At 38.0% G+C, this 18,712-nt stretch overlaps 3 protein-coding genes across 6 annotated transcripts; 2 read left to right on the top strand and 1 right to left on the bottom strand.

Annotated features, from left to right (window-relative positions):
- Nucleotides 1-1,343: 1,343 nt before the first annotated feature.
- On the top strand, nucleotides 1,344-8,556 carry LOC125205594 (transcriptional corepressor LEUNIG_HOMOLOG-like). 4 transcript variants are annotated; one of them, XM_048104632.2, is made up of 18 exons: nucleotides 1,344-1,502; nucleotides 2,061-2,158; nucleotides 2,519-2,616; nucleotides 2,796-2,905; nucleotides 3,016-3,302; nucleotides 3,398-3,473; nucleotides 3,570-3,678; nucleotides 4,087-4,136; nucleotides 4,226-4,474; nucleotides 5,555-5,626; nucleotides 5,872-6,093; nucleotides 6,273-6,411; nucleotides 6,501-6,607; nucleotides 6,829-6,978; nucleotides 7,284-7,439; nucleotides 7,544-7,663; nucleotides 7,762-7,959; nucleotides 8,113-8,556. In XM_048104632.2, the coding sequence occupies exons 2-18, from the start codon at nucleotides 2,127-2,129 to the stop codon at nucleotides 8,254-8,256; spliced, it is 2,319 nt and encodes a 772-aa protein (XP_047960589.1). In that variant the 5' UTR covers nucleotides 1,344-1,502; nucleotides 2,061-2,126; the 3' UTR covers nucleotides 8,257-8,556. The 4 variants fall into 4 exon arrangements, with proteins under 4 accessions (XP_047960589.1, XP_047960590.1, XP_047960591.1 ...); XM_048104633.2 differs by having other exon boundaries at nucleotides 1,360-1,547; XM_048104634.2 differs by lacking the exon at nucleotides 1,344-1,502 and adding an exon at nucleotides 1,554-1,780.
- Nucleotides 8,557-11,787: 3,231 nt separating this feature from the next.
- LOC125207746 (cyclin-dependent kinase inhibitor 3-like) lies at nucleotides 11,788-13,375 on the top strand. Its single transcript, XM_048107222.2, has 3 exons — nucleotides 11,788-12,218; nucleotides 12,893-13,039; nucleotides 13,132-13,375. Exons 1-3 carry the CDS (start codon nucleotides 11,926-11,928, stop codon nucleotides 13,199-13,201), a joined length of 510 nt encoding a protein of 169 aa, XP_047963179.1. The 5' UTR covers nucleotides 11,788-11,925; the 3' UTR covers nucleotides 13,202-13,375.
- Nucleotides 13,376-14,738: 1,363 nt separating this feature from the next.
- LOC125204443 (BSD domain-containing protein) lies at nucleotides 14,739-17,194 on the bottom strand. The gene is made up of 5 exons (XM_048103106.2): nucleotides 16,942-17,194; nucleotides 16,755-16,858; nucleotides 15,747-15,844; nucleotides 15,204-15,377; nucleotides 14,739-15,107 (listed from the first exon to the last, which is right to left on the bottom strand). Exons 1-4 carry the CDS (start codon nucleotides 17,147-17,149, stop codon nucleotides 15,233-15,235), a joined length of 555 nt encoding a protein of 184 aa, XP_047959063.1. The 5' UTR covers nucleotides 17,150-17,194; the 3' UTR covers nucleotides 14,739-15,107; nucleotides 15,204-15,232.
- Nucleotides 17,195-18,712: the final 1,518 nt, after the last annotated feature.

The raw sequence follows: 18,712 nt of genomic DNA, 5'->3' as shown, positions 1-18,712 counted from the left end.
AAGACAAATGACTAGTCATATTGTTTAACCACATTTCTCTATGTGGAAAATAATATGTAAATTACATTAACTTTAATTTGACTCAAAATTATATACGAGAAAGAAAAAAAACTCAAATTATTTACGAGAAAAAGCCATACAATTTCGAAGTTCATATACTAATAAAATATCGAAAATCCATTTATTTATATAAATATGAGTATTTTCTAAAATATTGTTTAGCTTGACTACAGATGTGACCATATATTTATTAATCCAAACCTCAAAGTCATAAGAGCATCTCCAATGGTCGGCTAGCGACCGGCTAGCCGATTCGTCGCGCTGGCCGATCGGCTAGCCGAACCATTGGAGTCGGCCAGCGTAAAATCGGTCAAAATTTCGGCGTGCGCTGGCCGATCGCTCGGCGCTAGCCGATGCGCTGGCCGCCATTGTGGCGTGCCGATCGGCCAGCGCCGATTTTCGATTTTTTATTTTTTTAAAAAAAAACCTATATAAACGCGATTTTCTTTCTCTCTAAATTTCTGTACAAGAGCAACATCTAACGATGGACAATAACAACTAGGCCCAATACAAAATTAAGAACTAAAACAGAAACATGTCATACCGTCGGGCCGGGGGCCTCTCCGCGCCCCCGGACCCCCATGGCAAGGGGGCGTCGCCCCCCTTGACTCCCTGACTAGACCCCCGTTCGGCTAGCGGCAAACTAACATAGATTCAAGGCATACTAACATTTTTTAATGTATTTTTTTAATAAATTAGTGAGGAGTAGAGTGGGGCGGTGGCTCGTGTGTGGAAGCCCAAATTTTTTTTTATTATGTAATTTTTTTGATTTTTAGTTAATGTACTTTTTTTTATTTAAATAAAATTAACGAATTTTTTCCGTATATATGTCGTAAATTTAATTCCGTATTGTGATTTTAATTCCATAAATATAGTATTTTTTGAATTATTTTTATTGCGGTTGGCCTATGGCTGACTTAAATCTGACGTGACAGGTGGATTTCTAATGCTGCTGACGTGTGGCAGGGGGAGAAACTGCTGACCGATTTTTGGTCGAAGTACCATTGGAGATGCTCTAAACTTTTGAGTACCCAAGCCAATTGATTTAAGAAAAGAGATAAAAAAAAAACGAAGCACCACAGCTTGCAAGACCAATATTGCTTCCAGATCAGCAATTATGGTGAGACCCATATCACAATCAAAGGCGCTTAAACATCGAACACCTCTCATCATCAGGCCAGCACTGGGCCCGCGTGTAAGTCCACTGCCACTTCACTAATATTAAAGCTGTTCGATATATAATGCGCTCACACTTCTACCACTCCGAACCTCTTATTTGAAGGAGTCCTCACTCCGAACCTCCATCCGAGCCTCTGCACCTATATAACCATCGCGTTTGATCCCCCCTCCCAGAGCTCAGGCTCAGATCCCGACATGACCTCTTTCCAGCAATTTTTCGGACTTCCCGTAGCCGATATTTTCGCCTATCACCCTTTTAATCAGTTATGCTCCCTTCTTCGCACTGGAATTCATGAATTATAAATTCGGTTGTTAACATCTCCGTGAATTCTGCTCTTTATTTGTTTATGATTTTAGAATCATAAAATTTATATTTGAAAGAGGTGTTAAAATTGAAATAGTTGTTGAGAAGCATGTTAGCTTGAAATTGAGAGGTATACAACTGTCAGATTGTTTGGGAGAACCAGGAGAAGCTTGATTCTGTATCACGATAGATTTGAAATTTGGAATTCTGGTGATTCGACGGACAAACTTTGACGAGGTTTTAACTTTTAAGCGTCTGTGATTTTGTGAAGTCACCTTAGGAATAAGTATGCGAACTTGACCATTTTATGTTCAGTTGAGATCTTATCGACAATTTGTGAATTTAGTTAGATTCCTGTTAATTGTGCTGTGAATTTAGTTTGAGGTCGGTTCTGATCAGGATCCTGCATGGATCGTAATCGCTGGGTTTGATCTCTCTAATTTGTGAGTTTGTGTGCAAAATTAGGGTTTCTAGCTCTTTTGAGGTAATGGGATTTCTGATTAAATTGCATTTTTAGGCGTGCTTGATTACGTTTTAAAGCTGGATTGAGGAGCTAATTCTCGAAAGAAAAATAAATCAAATCATGGCTCAGAGTAACTGGGAAGCTGATAAAATGTAAGGATTCTCAAACATTTAGTTCATACCTTCTCTCCTTTATTTTGCTCCCATTAGCAAATAAGAAAGCTTACCTGCAGAATACTTTCTTACTGTAATCTGTTTATTGTTCTTTCTTTACCCTTTTACGCCCGAAACTGGAAAGTTTATATGTTTATGATTTCCTGATTAGGAACACTACCCTTTTTCCAATAGTTAGCATTATTGATGACTAAAGCCTTTGATTTAAAGGCTCCAGAGCTCTGTTTTCTGCTCATTCTTTTGCCCACTGAAAAGAGCTTACAGTTCTAAATGTGTTCTTGTTTTGATTACTAGGAAGCACCGCTGAATAAGACTCACACTTTCTATAATGTTTGACAGGCTTGATGTATACATTCACGACTATTTGCTGAAAAGAAAACTGCATAATTCTGCAAAAACTTTCATGACAGAAGGAAAAGTCGCTACAGATCCTGTGGGTAAGGGATTTGTTAATTATTTTATGTGATTGGACTATTTTTTCGTGTCTTGTGCATTTGGATAAGCATCTTTTTGTTAATTCTTTGCCTTATGCCTGCAATGCATTCTGCTTCCTCACATTAGAGATACGTGTGTTGTGGATAATATCTTTCTTTCTAACTACTAGTTCTGTTTTTAGCTATTGATGCCCCAGGAGGATTTCTTTTTGAATGGTGGTCTGTTTTCTGGGACATTTTCATCGCAAGGACAAACGAGAAGCATTCTGAACCTGCTGCAGCTTACATAGAGGTTTGTCAAATTTTGCAGCTGTTATACAGTTTCATTATGAACTTGCACCATGCTGTTTGTGTCAAACGCACCATTTAATAGGTTCTTGTGATTTTTGCTACTAAACTTAGACACAACAAATCAAACAAAGAGAGCAACAACAGCAGCTTCAAATGCAGCAGTTGCAACTCATGCAGCAACGCAGTGCCCAATTACAGAGAAGGGATCCTAATCATCCACCACTTGGTGGTCCCATGAATTCTGAGGGGATGATGGGCCAACCATCTGCCAGTGTATTGGCTATGAAGATGTATGAAGAACGGATGAAGCATCCCCACCCCATGGATTCAGAGACATCTCCAGGCCTCATTGAGGCTAATAGGATGGCACTTCTTAAATCAGCTTCTGGTCAGCAAGGGTAAAACTGATATAACCAAATTCTACACCAGTGAATTTGAAGCTATTATATTGATCTAAATTAATAATTAGTTTCTTTTCCCATGGTTGAAACAGGCAGTTGATACAAGGCAACTCTGGGGGTATGTCTGCAGCCTTGCAGCAAATGCAGGGGCGACCACAACTGGCTACTGTAAGCACCAAACCATATTTATTGTTGGATTCTTAGCTTTGGTCTGCTGCCTTTCCCAGAGCATATTAATGTAAATTTGTCACGTGACATGTCCAGGACAATAAAGGGGAAGTTAACTTGGGTGCCACACAAAAATCTTTGCCTATGGACCCATCGTCGATTTATGGGCAGGTTCTCCAGTCAAAATCTGGACTGGGTGGTGCAGGTAATATTACTGACCTCGCCCAAACATTCTTTTGTCACAGTTTCACTCTTAGTGCTGTCATGAACTAGTTTACGGAATGTCTCTTTATCCATGCTAAAGATAAGTTATCGTAAAATGTAAGCAGTATAGTTATCGTTTCTACTACTACGATTTTAATTTTTTTATACTGTCTTCTGCTTGACTGGGGGAGATAGTTTTTTAACATTAAAATGGTTGCTAAAGAGATGGAAGTTCAAATTTAATTACATGCTTAATTATACTCCAGTTGTTTGGTTATTGTAATGAAGTAACAAAATTAATGTTATCCAGTTTGAGCATATTATGATTGCGTATAGCTCCATCTGGCATCAATGCTTAAAGTCATATGCAAGTGCTCTCTTGCTCTTTCTAATCTTTTTTTATTGTTAGGATTAAATCAAGGAGTAACTGGTCTTCCACTGAAGGGTTGGCCTTTGACAGTGAGTTTGTTGTGATTTTATTGTCTACTGTTCTTTGACGAAGAACCTAATCGAAACTCATGAGTTCTGATACTTACCATATCACACAGGGAATTGACCAATTACGGCCAAGTTTGGGTTTGCAAGTGCAAAAGCCCAACCTGCCTACCCCAAACCAGTTCCTTTTGGCATCACAACAGCAGCAAGCCCTTGCACAGGCTCAAGCACAGGGTAACCTTGGTAATTCACCTAACTATGGATTTGGAGGAGTGCCGAGAGGTAGTTTTAATGCAAAAGATGGCCAACCTCCTAGAAATGATGGATCTATTTGCTCCCCCGTGCAGTCAAATTCTCCTAAGGTTACTGTCTCTTTATTTCTAAATAGCACAATATGACAATTGAACTTTGGCTGTGCTATTTTTTTTTATTTCGGCATTTGCAACTGCTGTGGGTCTCAGGAAATGTATTTTCTAAATCAAGCTGCAATATATACCATGGTGGCCATTGTAGAAATTGTATATAGTGCTAGCATGGTAGTTTTGGTGCCCCAGTTTAAATTTTTCTGCATTACACAGAGTATCGACTCTTCCATCTTTTATTTTCTAGTTTGGTTGAGGGTACAAGGCGGGTGTGTGGGATGGGATTGTTAGGTCTAAATTATTTTGCCTGATACTAAATTTTAGTTAAAAGTGTACCTTTTCGCTTTTAATAAGAGTCGACTCTGTAAATTAATATCTGTACTGTACTTGTGAATCGTGATGATAAAATATTCCAAGTTTTGATGGGTATGTGTCATATCTCTGTAATTTCTGCAGAAAGAATAGGGCTTTGATTGTAAAGCATGATGCCAACACAGCTTTGATGGGTGGTTAAATTGTCTGCTCTCTTTTTTTCCCCTGGCTTCTTGGTTGAAGTTAGTTCCAACAACCAGTTGCTAGCCTTACCAATTGCTCCCTCCGTTCGCCATTAGGAGTCCCATTTCTTGGCGGCACGGGTTTTAAGAAATGTTAAAAAAAGTGGGTGGAAAATAGTTAGTGGAATAGGGGTCCCACTTGTATATATTAGTTTTAAATGAAATGTGAGTGGAATGAGTTAGTGGAAGGTGGGACCCTACCATTTATGGTAAAAGTGAACCGAGACTCCTATTCGCGGACAGACTAAAATGGCAAAACGTGACTCCTATTCGTGGACGGAGGGAGTACATGTCTTGGGACTGACTAATGGAAATATGTTTACCCTAGATGATTAGGTTTTTCTCTTATTACTTGCTCTACTACATATAATAAATAATTCTTACCAGGACAGATTTGATTTGTTTTAAACTGCTATGTTAAAGATGTGCTTCTACCCATAAGAACAATATAATTGACTCCCTTAATGATTAGTGGCATATAATAAGTTTGTTTGTACTTGGAAGTAATATTACTCATTCCGAGCAGATGAAAATGGGCCAAATGCAGCAGTCGTCCTCACAACAACAGGATCAGTTGCAGCAGCAGCAATTGCAGCAGGTTAGTTAATCCAAGGGCATGTGTTGATCCTACTTAGTTATCTGAGGGCATGTGTTGATCATATTTAGTTATCTGAATGTTTCTAATATTTCAGTTATGGCAAATGATATCCTGTAATCTCTCTGTTATTAGTTCTAACTGCTCCTACCGCAAGCCTCAGAACATTTACTTTCTATCCTTCTTCCTGATGATGCCTTGACTTTTGGCATACATAACAAACTGATGAATACTTTACTGTGAAACAGAATAATAGGAAAAGGAAACAACACTCTTCGTCTGGACCTGCCAATAGCACAGGTACTGGAAATACGGTAGGCCCCTCCCCAGGTTCACCACAATCAACACATACACCTGGGGATGGGATGACCACAGCCAGCAGCCTGCATAATGCTAATAATGTATCCAAGAGTATGATGATGTATGGTGGAGATGGAGCTGGTGTAATTGCATCATCTACAAATCAGCTTGTGAGGCTCAGTTTTGTCTTGAATCACTCAATTCATTTTGAATTTTATTTTCACCTAACTAGTTGGTATCTTAAATGTTCATGAGATTTCAGTACTTTTTTATATTTCATTTTTTTTTGGAGCATTCAATGCGGAGTCTTCATTACAATACATTGGTTTTTTGTACATATTTTTCATAGGATGATTTGGAGAACTTTGGTGACGTTGGCTCCCTTGAAGATAATGTAGAATCCTTCTTGTCTCATGATGGGGGAGATGGTAATATGTATGGTTCTTTGAAACAAAATCTTACTGGGCATAAAACTGAGACTTCTAAAGGTGGGATATGATATCTAGGCATGTTGCTGTTGACTGCTTCATACAGCTTCTATTTCTATAAGTTACTTAAATGATGTGTCCTATTCAAGGTTTTTCATTTGGAGAAGTTGGTTGCATTCGGACAAGAAATAAAGTGACTTGCTGCCATTTTTCTTCGGATGGGAAGTTGTTGGCTAGTGCAGGGCACGACAAGAAGGTAGGGTAACTATGCTCTTAAATAGTGTTTCAGTTAACTGGGTGTGTTCCATGTCATTATACTATATTGCTGTTTGCATTTTTGCCAAAAGAGTTAGGTCTATTGAATTAATTTAATGCTGTATTATATATTCATACATGGGTAACTAGATGAGCAGTGATCTATTTATGGTTAGATACATTTTCCCATACTTTTCTACTCACTCTTTGTCCTTGGATTAGGCTGTTCTTTGGAACATGGATACTTTACAAACAGAGTCCACCCCTGAAGAACACCAGTACTTAATTACTGATGTTCGCTTCCGGCCGAATTCTACTCAACTTGCTACGGCTTCATTTGACAAGTCTGTTAGATTGTGGGATGCAGCTAACGTAATGACCTCTTGCCTTCTGTTTGATAATTTTTAACTTTTTAGATTTTTTATGGCTGGCAGAAAATGCTCACACACACACACACATATAGCAACCTCCCCTCCCGTCTTATGTAGAATTTAATTTGGACCACTGATCTTTGTATGATGTGCAGTGGTCATCACAATATTCATCATTTTTATTTATACATAAAGATGCACACACTGTTTATATACTATGAAACTGTATGCTTCTGATTCTGATTATACTGAATTCATATCCGTAGTTAGAGGCACTTATTCTGCTCATTTTGTTCTTTTGCACAGCCAAGCTATTGTCTGCAAGCTTACACCGGGCATAGTTCCCACATCATGTCCCTTGATTTCCATCCAAAGAAGAACGATCTTTTTTGTTTCTGTGATAGTAAAAATGAGATACGTTATTGGAGTATTAGCCCATTCACCTGCACTCGCATGTCCAAGGTTGGGTATCTAACTTCTATATGTTGTCTATAAATATCTTCATCCTCATTAGTTTCAGTTCAGTGAGGCGCAATTCCAAATATAATCTTGTTGACTGCGTGCAGCAAGGAGGAAGTGCACAAGTGAGGTTTCAGCCTATAACGGGTCATCTACTGGCAGCTGCTTCAGACAAGGTCGTTTCAATCTTTGATGTGGAAAATGACAGGCAAACACATTCGTTCCAGGTTTTTTGCGTACTATGGACATCTTGGTTTGGGCCTCTAGGGGTTGAGCAATGCAATTAATTTATTTTCATCTCTTATAACTTTTGGTGATTCATTAGGGACATTCTGGTGTCGTCAACTATCTTTGCTGGGATCTTAACGGTGACCTATTGGCTTCCGTCAGTGAAGACAGCATTAAAGTTTGGTCATTGGCCTCTGGAGAGTGCATACATGAGCTTAATTCTAATGGAAACCAATTTCATTCTTGTGTTTTCCATCCAAGTTATTCTGCTCTCTTGGTGATTGGAGGACTGCGGGTAGCCAACTCTTTCTTTTTCTCTTTCTCTCTCACACACACAGACATTTCAAGCCACTGTCAAGCACATATATGCCCTTGCCTATTTTGGTTGTCTAATATGTTACTGCATATAATATGTTACTGACCTCTGAATAACCCTGTTGTGTTGTAGGCTTTGGAGTTGTGGAACATGGTAGAGAACAAAAGCATGACGGTTCCTGCACATGAGAATATAATAGCTTCTTTGGCACAGTCACCTCTGACAGGAATGGTTGCCTCAGCTAGCCACGACAGCTCTGTTAAGCTGTGGAAATAATGGTGGATAATTTTTCTTGGGAGATTTGTAATCTCTTTGGGAAGCTTCAGAGTCACTAGCTTGTATCAATATTGCAATATGCCTCTTTTGAGTTTATATATATACAGCAAATAGAGAAGCAGAGTGTTGAGGAGCCAACAAGAGGGAGCAGAGCAGGATACATTCACTAAACATTTCATTCATCTCTGCTCCTCTCCAACTAATTTACCTAGTGAACCACTAACGAGTTTGTACCAACAGCTGAAAAATGTGCAGTTCTGCTCCACAATCGAAAATTGCCATTGATTTTTTGCTACTTAACCAGTTGTTTCTCTGCTTAATTTGTGGTCGGATCACAAGATGCACTTGTATTATCGGTGATGAGGCTGGGGAGTTTTATTGAAATAACACCTGTATATTGAAGCGCTATCTCTACTATTTTTCTCCCTATCTATGCAATGCCAATTACAAAAATGAATGATGTTTCCACACAATACTGACATGATCATGGAGAACAATAAGTCAGCCCAATAACTTACTTTTGGGCTTTTCTCAAAAAAGATCCCATATGAACAAAAACAATAGAAAGAAAAACAAGAATAAACTGCACTGATCATGCATGTTTCGGACTTCAATTTTAGTGTCATTTCGAGAGGAAAAAAAATTCGTAACCGGGTACCAAAGCTTGATATCACTGTTTGGCCTTATTGTGTTGTGTTGCTTATCTACAATTGACTACAAGAATTGCTCCAGATGCACATTAGGACCTCCATTGACCTCGTCTGCTCTCTTTCGTGCAACTTCTTGATCGGCCATCTTCAACTGTTGTTGGAGTTGATTAACTATAGTTGTCATTCTGTTCCTGAGTATTCCTACGGTAGGATCAAACAACTCCAAAATGAGATGTTGGAAAGTGTTCGCCTACATTGTTTCTTAAAACCAAGGAACAAGTATGATCCAGAACGTCAAAAGGAAATAAAATACTAAATCTCTTAAAAATCCAAAGTGGTACTCCTACAATTTATGTTATCACAATATCATAATGTAAAAAATTAAGCCTAAATTTATTTTGGTTCTAAATTTTTTATTATTTTACGATTTTGTTCCAAAACTTTATTATGATAATTTTAGGTCCTTGACATTGAGAATTGTTTTTTGACCTTGAAGTGAAAGTGTTGTTAATTTCAAGATCAAAGCGATTTTCACTTAATTGGTAACTTAAACGCTATAAGTCCAATTTTGTTTTAAACATATGGTATTTTTAATCCTAAACATATGAGGAGAAACGGCATCATATATGTGAATTTAGGCTCTAGTTTCGCCTCCAAAGTGCACGCTGACGTTCGAGTTCATGGTCGTGCATCAAGAGAGATTTTGCAAATTAGTTAACGATTTGGTTTTGTTTGAGGGCGTAAAAATTTTTAAATTTAAATTTTTTTCAATACTCAAATATATTTATCAGTGTCTAAATCGTCTCCTTCTACGACACTCAATTTGGTTTTGGTTGAGATAATGATGAACGGTTACCAGGTCTCTATTTCCGACGCTCAAGTTCGTTTTGACAAAAGAAATCGTGTTTTTGGGCTTGAATTGCTTGATTTATAGTACTACTTATGTTTTTGCAAATCTTTATTCGGTGGTTTTTTTGGTTCAATATTTCTTGATCCGTATTTTTGCTGCATTTCCTTGTTCGAAGCTTGACCTCTTCTTCTTTGTTGCTGATAATTCGATTTTAATTTTGCCCTCGATTTCTTGTTCTCGCTTTGCCAAAATTTGTTGCGTTTCAGACTTAGTTGAAGCAACAAAATGCAAACTAGCTCTAAGTTGCAAAATCAGGTTATGTTTATTAATAAAGCATTACTTTAGAAAACTTAACGATCATACTAGTATCGTTTTAACTAAAAAAAAAGAAATGGTTCTACTATTATAGAACATATCAAAATGACAAAATGACTCCACTACTATGAAGCGGAGGAAGTATATGACAATAAGGGTAATTCTATCGTTTAACGTCTTATAATAATTTTGATAAATAACATACATCATACTACTAAAAACTTTGGTCAAAGTCTATTCCGCAACTTTCTGAAATGGTAAATTAGTAATTTCAGAGTATACTATATATCATAAATTTAACATTTTTCTCAATTACTCTTAGTCTATGATTTGAGAGAAATTATGTATGCTTTTTAGCAAACGAAAAATATTATGCGAACAAAATATTTCGCTATTTAAACAACGTCATTCAATACATTCAATCAATTAGGAGTATATTCTTAATTTGTACATATGTATATAGAGATGTCAGTGTAGCCCGCAATCCGTGGGCTGTCCCGAATAGCCTGTCAAATTTATAGGGTTAGGGCTGGAAATTTCTAGCCCGATAAAATAAAAACTCGATTAGCCCGCAACCGATTAATCTGCAACACGTTAGGGCAGACCCAAAAACTCGATGGGTTGGCCCAAAAACCTGATAAAATTTCTATTATTCTATTTTTTTTACTCTTAATTCGATACTTCATTGATTAATTTGATAATATATATAACTACAAAAATATCTTTCAATTTTATATTAAATATACAAATTGCATATTGAATTTTTATTAATATAATAATAGATAAATAAATTATAAACTTCAAATTCACTAAAAAAATATTTAAATTTCTAAAATATGCATTAAAATTTCACGAAATATATCAAATATTAGTATTTGATCATATTTATGATTGAGTTTAAGCATATATCTCAATTTTATCATAATTAGATAATTTACATTTTATGAACAAAACTAATTTTCATCATTATTTATTGGATTAATTGCATGTTAATCTTATCGGCAACAACCTGATTAGCCCGTTGGGCTAGCTCGAAACGCGAGTTTCTAGGGTTAGGGTTGAACTTTTATAACGCGAAAAAAATCACAATCCAATTAGCCCGCACCCGATTGACCCGTAACCCGAATAGTGTTGGCCCGAAACCCGACGGGCCTACCCGATTGATCCTCACTGCTATATGTATGCATTATGTTGATAAATTCAGAGTTTATCATGATGAATTTTTTTTTTGCTATGAGACAAATGAGAAAAATATCAAAGTTATATATAATTGGCTATTTTTAAAAATTGCAGGATTAATCAGAATTTGACCAAACTACATCATTTTTTTTTTCATTTGCCCTAAAAACTTAGAGTACTCATCTTGATTTTGTAATCTAGAATTATTTACTACTCCTTCCTTCCACCAAATGTTGTCCATATTTATTACTTCGTTCCGTATATAAAATATTATTTACTTTTAATTTTTATTTTGAGTAAATGGATCTCAAATTTTACTAATTCATTACACTCACTTTCTGTTATAAAATTAATATATAAAAGGAAAATTAATATATAAAAGTGATAACATGATTAACCTTTTAAATTCTTTTTTCTTAGTATCTTAACGCTCTCGCCAGAGTTAAATGTGAACAGAGGGAGTACTGTATTGCTAATATAGGTGGTGTAAGGGTAATAAAAACATTTTACATAATTGAGAAGCGAGGTGAAAATACACCAAATCAAAACATACTGTACCCTCACGGATTTAACACAATTTAACATCGCCTCTCTTTCTCTCTCTCTCCATGGAAATTTGAGTATAGTTCTCACACATTTTAACGGGCTTCGAGGGATCCATATTCCATAGTAGCCATGGGAAAATGCACGAAGAAAGCAAAGATGACGTCTGACGTAGCCCTCACGGATGTCTCAGACTCACACTCCTACCTCGGTATCCGCACCCACACCAAAGCCCTACCCCTCTTTCAGCGCCTTCCATCCGCCGCCGCCTGTTCCCTCCAGCTCCGCTCCATGCAGCCGCAGAATTCACGACGCAGCTACGGTTGCAGAGGTGAAGAATACACCGAAATTGGAAGGCATGAGAATTTTTCACCGCCACATTCTGCTCAAGGAGAAAATAATTTGGATTCTGATGTTCCACAAAGGTTCTCTCTTCCTCTCTCTCTTGATCCCTTACTTTTTTGTATGCAATTAAGATTTTTTCACAATCAGTTTGATATGTTTTAATTAATTTTGTCGTTGTACTCACTCGAATAAAATTCTCCTTTTTTGTTTTCGCCAAATTGTTGTACTTGACCTAAATCCCTCGACATTATAAACTCATTTCTTAGTTTTTCAACGTATTTGGGATTCAGCTTTACCAAACTCGAATTCCATGTATGTACTATGTGATTTGAATATTAGTAGTAAAAAAGGTTAATACTTTTTGAATCTGGAAGTGGTGGTTGAAGTATTAGTGAGTGAAAGCAGTTGTTTCGGTTAGTGAGTGATGCGATTCACCTCTCTCAGTGAATATGAATGAGTTTGGGACCTTTCAATAAATATTTCTACTATTTAAATTCGGAAAGTTGCCAGAAAAGGAAACTTCAGAAAATAGCTTTTGCAAAATGGTTAGCAGCGGCTGTCACAGATTGGTTGTTTTAATGATATGATGTGTAACAACATTTATTTCCATGTGCATCACAAAACCCCACTTGCCTTATGCTATAGATACAAATTAAGCACTTTCACTCCCATTGACAAGAATGTATATAGGTAGGATTTATGGTTGCATTCACGTTCATATCCAGTGGCACATTTGTAATTTTGTTGACTGCAGTTCCACCGGGGCCATAACTAGGACAAAGCAAGCATGTTCGAGTCGAAGGGCACAAAACGCATATGTTAGGATCGCTCCTCCTGCGCATGAACTGGAGGAGTTTTTCGCCCGCGAGGAGCAATTGGTGCAACGCCGTTTTGCCGAAAAGTATGGCGCTTTACACCTTTTCTTTAGGTGTCATGAAGCTCATCTTCTTCAATTCATCACTATATTTTGTGTTGTGTGTGTTTGAATTGCAGGTACAATTTTGATATTGTGAAAGATTTGGCGCTGCGTGGACGCTACGAATGGGTAGCAGTGAGACCATAAAATGAGTGTGTGTGTTTATTTGGAAGAGAGTAGGGGTGTTTGTTTGGTCACTAACAATACGCATGTAGAAATTCCCTAGAAAGTGTAATCAATCATTAAGCTTGCTTCAAGTTTCCTACCCTTGTAAATACGTATTTTTCATGTGTAATTCTCCTTTACGAGCTTCCTTGAAAATCCTGCTGTTTTATGGCAGGACTGCTACTCTTTCAATAAGAATGCGACAACGGGTAGTTGGAAGAAATAGTACTCCATAAAATTGTGTCAGACCAAAGACTTTCTAGAAAAAAGATTCCAGTAAATAATACTCTCTCCACTCCATCCTGATTCCTGAGTAAAGCGTTCTTTTTTTTATATCATAAAACAAACTTCATACTTTTGGGCACAAAATTGTAAAAATGATATTTAGATTGTAAAGTGAATAGAAATGAAATATGAGAGAGAATAAAGCATTGAAAAAATTGAAGTAAAAAAGAGTAAATTAGTTGTTTTTTGCAAATAAAAAAAAAAGAAAGAAAATATGAAGTCCCCAAAGGAATACTAATCACTGGATGGAGAGAATCAAGATCATTGTTGAAAATGACGAATTGTGACATAGATCTATAGATAGGTAAAGAGCAACAAGATTGAGTGAGAAATCACGGGTAACATAAAATTTCCCAAACGAATCTCACACGATTTGATCTGAACGTTGTCAGCAGAGAGTGGGGGTTTACATGAAATGAATTTTCACTGTATTTTGTCCCTTGTCTCTCAAACTTGTGGTGCTGCACAGAGAGGGTACATTTTTCAAATTTTTACCTGACCAACCTACTTGATGATACATGTACGTATACATGTAAGTATACATTTGGGTTGGTTGTTCACATGGAACATAGACTCGAAGCAGAGTATTTATTGTCACGAGTCTGTCAAAATGTCTTGAAATTCGAATCATATTCTCTCTTGTGACACAAGTGATACTCCATCTTACTTCTTTTTAAAGCTTTGATTATGATTGAATATCAATTCCATCATCGCAACAACGAGATTGAATTAACACACATGACCAAATAAGTAGTACTACTATTGCAACTATTTATTGCTCAACTACCTGTCATTCATTCTATATAAATGAACGTTCATCAAACAAGCAGTATACTGATTGTAGGGTAGAGTAAGTACCACGACCAACCAAGGCAAAAACCTGTGTGCGGCCTGACCGCACTCTCTTATCTCTATCAAGGCAAAAACTTGCATAACTACAGTTTATTAATCCTCGATTAGGATTTGATTAAACACCTAATATAAGATTTATGAATCTTCAAATCCACCTCACGCTTCGATGGATTCAAGAATTACGAGTTTATTTGATCATAAACAGTGTGTATAATTTTTTAAATCAGATTACTTTAAAATGTAGTTCTATCATTTAAAACTTGCAGTTCATGTACCTGATAGATTGGTAAAAGTGGATCCTTCCCAAAGTCATTTTTCTGGTCAGGGAGTAAAATATTTTCAGAAAGTTATTCACTCTGCAGAAATACAAAACAAACACTCGAAAGGGAAGATCAAGATATACAAGAACTTATGAGCAAACTAGTATGCAAGATATACAAGAAATGATGAGCAATTGGTATTGCTTTAAGTTTCAGCATAGACTACAGTGTTACATGGGGAATTTCGTTACATTCCAAGTTTCCACGGACGATGTCACGATAAACTAGCATAAAAAGAGCCAACAAATGATTTTTCGATCAACTGTGAAATCGTCTAATAAACTCAGCTGTAAAAGAAGCAATGTATATCCACTAGAGTATTTGAGGATTACCATTTACCACAAATTCCAGGAGGCCTCCCAGAAATAGTTCCATACTATATTAATAATTTCTCTCCACGCACATCCCAGAGGTTCCCCAACCAGATAAAGCTGAAACATCAAGTTATGCAACTTAATCATACTTAGCGGAAGAAACATAAAAGAAACTTAGTATGTGACTGAACAGGGTGCAAAGTAGTACCCTACCATAAATTTTACAAATTTGAAGACAGCATCTATTCCACTGAAGTTGCCAAGTCCGAAGGAGGTACCAATTTTGTGTCAGACATTTCAACTTCACAGGCACTACTGTTAGACACAGTCTCACTTTCCAATCTGATCTGCTTGAGCCTGGCTACTCTTACAGCATGAAGCTCATATCTGGCCATAAAGCAAGATAAGGCATATACATAATCCTATGAAATTTCATGTAGTCATGCTCAAAGAGAAATTGCATGAGAGTATGAGACATCGTATGACCATGCCCACAAAAAATGACAGATTTGGTGTAGGTGGGACGTTGGGGGTTGCTATGCAACCACATAAAATTTATTAGTTATGCATATCTTAAAAAAGCGCAACAGGACAAATCTAAACACACCATTTAAGTTTTAGCAAAGTTGCAGTTTGTTCATTTGGTTTCTTTGTATCATTATTCAAATGATCTGAAAAAGCTCAGGTTCAACTAATTAAGACAAACTACTACTATATTACACAATTTACAGAGCTTATATAGGTCAGAGAACTCACTCCACCACCAAACTCCTAACAAGAGTAAAATATATTCTCCAAAACTGCTTTTCCTTCAAATAGCGAGGGCATAATTGAAATCGTAGTTGCGCAAGTTCCTGAGGAAAAGATTAATAGTGTTTTTGGTAAGAAAATAACTAATCAAACATTCTTAGAGTTAGTTTCCAGAAGAAGAAAAACAGAACTTCTACCCTAATTTGCAATTTTTGTATGACCATTAATACGTTACAATTACAACACCGCCATTTAATATTTTGCAATTACATCGTCCTCAATATGTTCAGCAATAAAATTGTGACATTTCATTGGTAAAATGAGGCTGCTTTAGTGGTACACTTTAGACAAACTTCGATGAAAAATTGCAAATTCTGCTAAACTTCATCAATAATAGAGTCATTTAAGCATCATTTGCTTAACTACACACTTGCTATGGTTGCCATGAAGCCAATCAATTAATTGAAAGGAAATCAATCCCCGAAGATGATGTTGGGAAGCCTAATACTTCGAAAAAGGGCTACTAATGATTCACATAAGCAACAATACCATGATAAATTGATAACCTTCCCTTTGCCATCATCGCCGTCATAACTCTTATTTTATTACCTTTCTTCCATACTAGCCTCTTTAGTTTTCAAACCAAATGCGAATGCAACAAAAATTACAGTACATTTTAGATACACAAGGCAATCTGCATCACTCTCCAATCACTCCATCTCAAATTACTTCACCAAACAGAAAAAGGTTCATAGTTTAACAGTTTGAGACAGCCCAGGAAAGCATATACTCTATATATCTAGTGAATGGCCCTTCTTCAAATCCTTTTCTCCAGTGATACTTTCCTATTGAACCACCTAACATCACATGTTGGATAATATTTCTCTAGAAATAAGGTCAGCAATCCCCAGCATAAGCAAAATTAAGTAAATTCTCAACAAAATTTATGATGCATAATACTCCTGGGAGGAAATCTTCAAAATTAAATAAAATAAAATAAGAAAAGAATCATACCTTGACTCTGGAAAGGACAAGCATAGCATGAGTTTCCTGCCAGTCAGAAAGATCCATCCGTACATTCCCAGACTTTCCAACATCAGAGCCACTTTCTTCCTCGTCTGCGAAACCACCAAGCATTCAACAATGTCTAAACCTAAATAACTTACACACACGCTCACATAGAGCAATCGAGAGAGATTACCAGGAAGAGCGAAGTTCCTGAAGGTGTCAATAGAGAATGATTTGACCAATTCGATTAATTTCTCTGTGATTCCATAGATTTTATCCTCTTCTTGGGGTTGTAATTTGTTTTCGGAACTTTTGCTAGCGCTGGGAGCGGCCGCGACGGAGGGCAACGACGCCTTATTCAGATTAGAAACAGTTCGCCGGAACCATTTGTATGCATCCATTGCCACAACGCATCATCAGTCTCTGCAATTTACAACAAGTATTGGGCCATATATTTGGGGCCATTCTGTATGATAAAATTTGGGCTAGCAAGATTCTTTATTTTTTTCGATTGAAATAAAGACTAATGAAGAATGAGAGCACTCCCAATGGAGTTCCCTAAAAACTCCCTTATTTCTCCCTAACTCCTGCCACATCAGCGCCACATCAGCACCAAAATTTATCCCCAGTTTTTAGCCAAGTGCTACATTGGTTTCTCCCTTATTTCTCCCTTATTTCTCCCTAACTCAACATTTCATTTTTACATCATTATTTTTTATATTATTTAATTTTCCCTACAAATGTATTTAATAAATAGACTAATAATGAACAATTCATCGTTGTATTAATCATTGGAAAATATAATACAACGAGAAAAAAAAAACTACAAATAAAAAACGCAAATAAACAAAGATTTAAAAAAAAAAAATCTAAGACGGAGGGGCCGGAGGGGCGTCGGGATCGAGCCCCAGCGTACTCTGCAGGTGTTGGATGCATTTCCAGAGGGCCGCCTTTTCTTCAGGGGTCCCGCCGCCGGTGAAGTACAGCGTGTACATCTGGGTCAGATTGGCGACATTGCTCGAATAAGTGGCTTTTTCTAAGTCGATGACGGATTCCGACGCGACTTCCGACGTTGCGCCCTTCCCCTTCCGCCTCCCCTTCGCCTTCTTCACTCCCTCCGGGCGCTCGTGCGGACCATCCCCACTCAAGTCGATGTGGGCCGCGCTCCCCTCGCTCTCCGAAACGCTAAGTCGCGAGCGCACCGATTTCCCGTGCAGCGCGTCGTGCATTCCCGTCCGGAATTTGGGGAGATCCTTCAGCTTATCGTAGATGTTCCAATACTTGAAGCCCTTCGTCGACAAGTACTGGCTACTATACATCCGGATGGCCTCATCTCGGACCATGTGCTCGTTCTGGCCACTCGTCATGTGAGTCATCAAGTTAGAATAAATACCGTTGAAGTGCCCGCAGTCCCTCATGAGGCGCTCCCAATGCCGACGGATCGCCTCGCTGCCATGGTCCTTCATTGAGGCAGTCTTGTGGCTCCTGTACTTCGCGGCAATCCGCTCCCAGAATATGATCTCAGTCTGGTAGTTGCTGCGCTCCGCGTCCTGTGACGTGTCCGCCCAGCAGTCGGCTATCAGCTCGGACTCTTGCAGAGTGTAAGTAGTCCTTACCCGCTTCGGCCTCTCATCGGAACCCGTATCAGTCGCAGCCGACGACGCCGGCGCCTTCCCCCTCCCGCTCCTAGAAGGCGGCTCGGTGGGCGTTTCTTCCACCTCGAAGTCCTCCGCGCTCAGTGTCGCGGCCTGAGATTCTTGGTCGCCTGGGGTTGATCCGGGGGTGTCGAACTGGGGCCGATACACATCGTCGGCTGGAAAGGGCATTCTGCCGGCAGAGTTGAAGTACGGAGAAAGTCTCCGCGCCGGAGGAGTCTGCAAAGGAGACGGACCCCCGTATGGAAGTTGGCCGGGAGGAGAACCCATCGCCAACAACGACTGCATCCACTGCTCGTTTGCTTCATC

This window comes from Salvia hispanica, chromosome 6 (genome assembly GCF_029641045.1).
Source record: "Salvia hispanica isolate PSC_SH4W2 chromosome 6, Shi_PSC_v1, whole genome shotgun sequence".
NCBI classification, from domain to species: Eukaryota; Viridiplantae; Streptophyta; class Magnoliopsida; order Lamiales; family Lamiaceae; genus Salvia; species Salvia hispanica.
This window is presented reverse-complemented; position numbering and strand designations above follow the sequence as displayed.

Excerpts from the sequence above, each read along its gene's own strand:
- LOC125205594 (XM_048104632.2), top strand. The coding sequence starts at position 2,127 with ATGGCTCAGAGTAACTGGGAAGCTGATAAAAT. Across the intron at positions 2,906-3,015 it reads CTGCTGCAGCTTACATAGAG|ACACAACAAATCAAACAAAG; the intron begins GTTTGTCAAATT and ends TACTAAACTTAG. Across the intron at positions 4,137-4,225 it reads TGAAGGGTTGGCCTTTGACA|GGAATTGACCAATTACGGCC; the intron begins GTGAGTTTGTTG and ends CATATCACACAG.
- LOC125207746 (XM_048107222.2), top strand. The coding sequence starts at position 11,926 with ATGGGAAAATGCACGAAGAAAGCAAAGATGACGTCTGACGTAGCCCTC. Across the intron at positions 12,219-12,892 it reads GATTCTGATGTTCCACAAAG|TTCCACCGGGGCCATAACTA; the intron begins GTTCTCTCTTCC and ends TGTTGACTGCAG. Across the intron at positions 13,040-13,131 it reads CAACGCCGTTTTGCCGAAAA|GTACAATTTTGATATTGTGA; the intron begins GTATGGCGCTTT and ends TTTGAATTGCAG.
- LOC125204443 (XM_048103106.2), bottom strand. The coding sequence starts at position 17,149 with ATGGATGCATACAAATGGTTCCGGCGAACTGTTTCTAATCTGAATAAG. Across the intron at positions 15,845-16,754 it reads TTGTCCTTTCCAGAGTCAAG|GAACTTGCGCAACTACGATT; the intron begins GTATGATTCTTT and ends TCTTTTCCTCAG. Across the intron at positions 15,378-15,746 it reads GTTAGGAGTTTGGTGGTGGA|ATATGAGCTTCATGCTGTAA; the intron begins GTGAGTTCTCTG and ends CTTTATGGCCAG.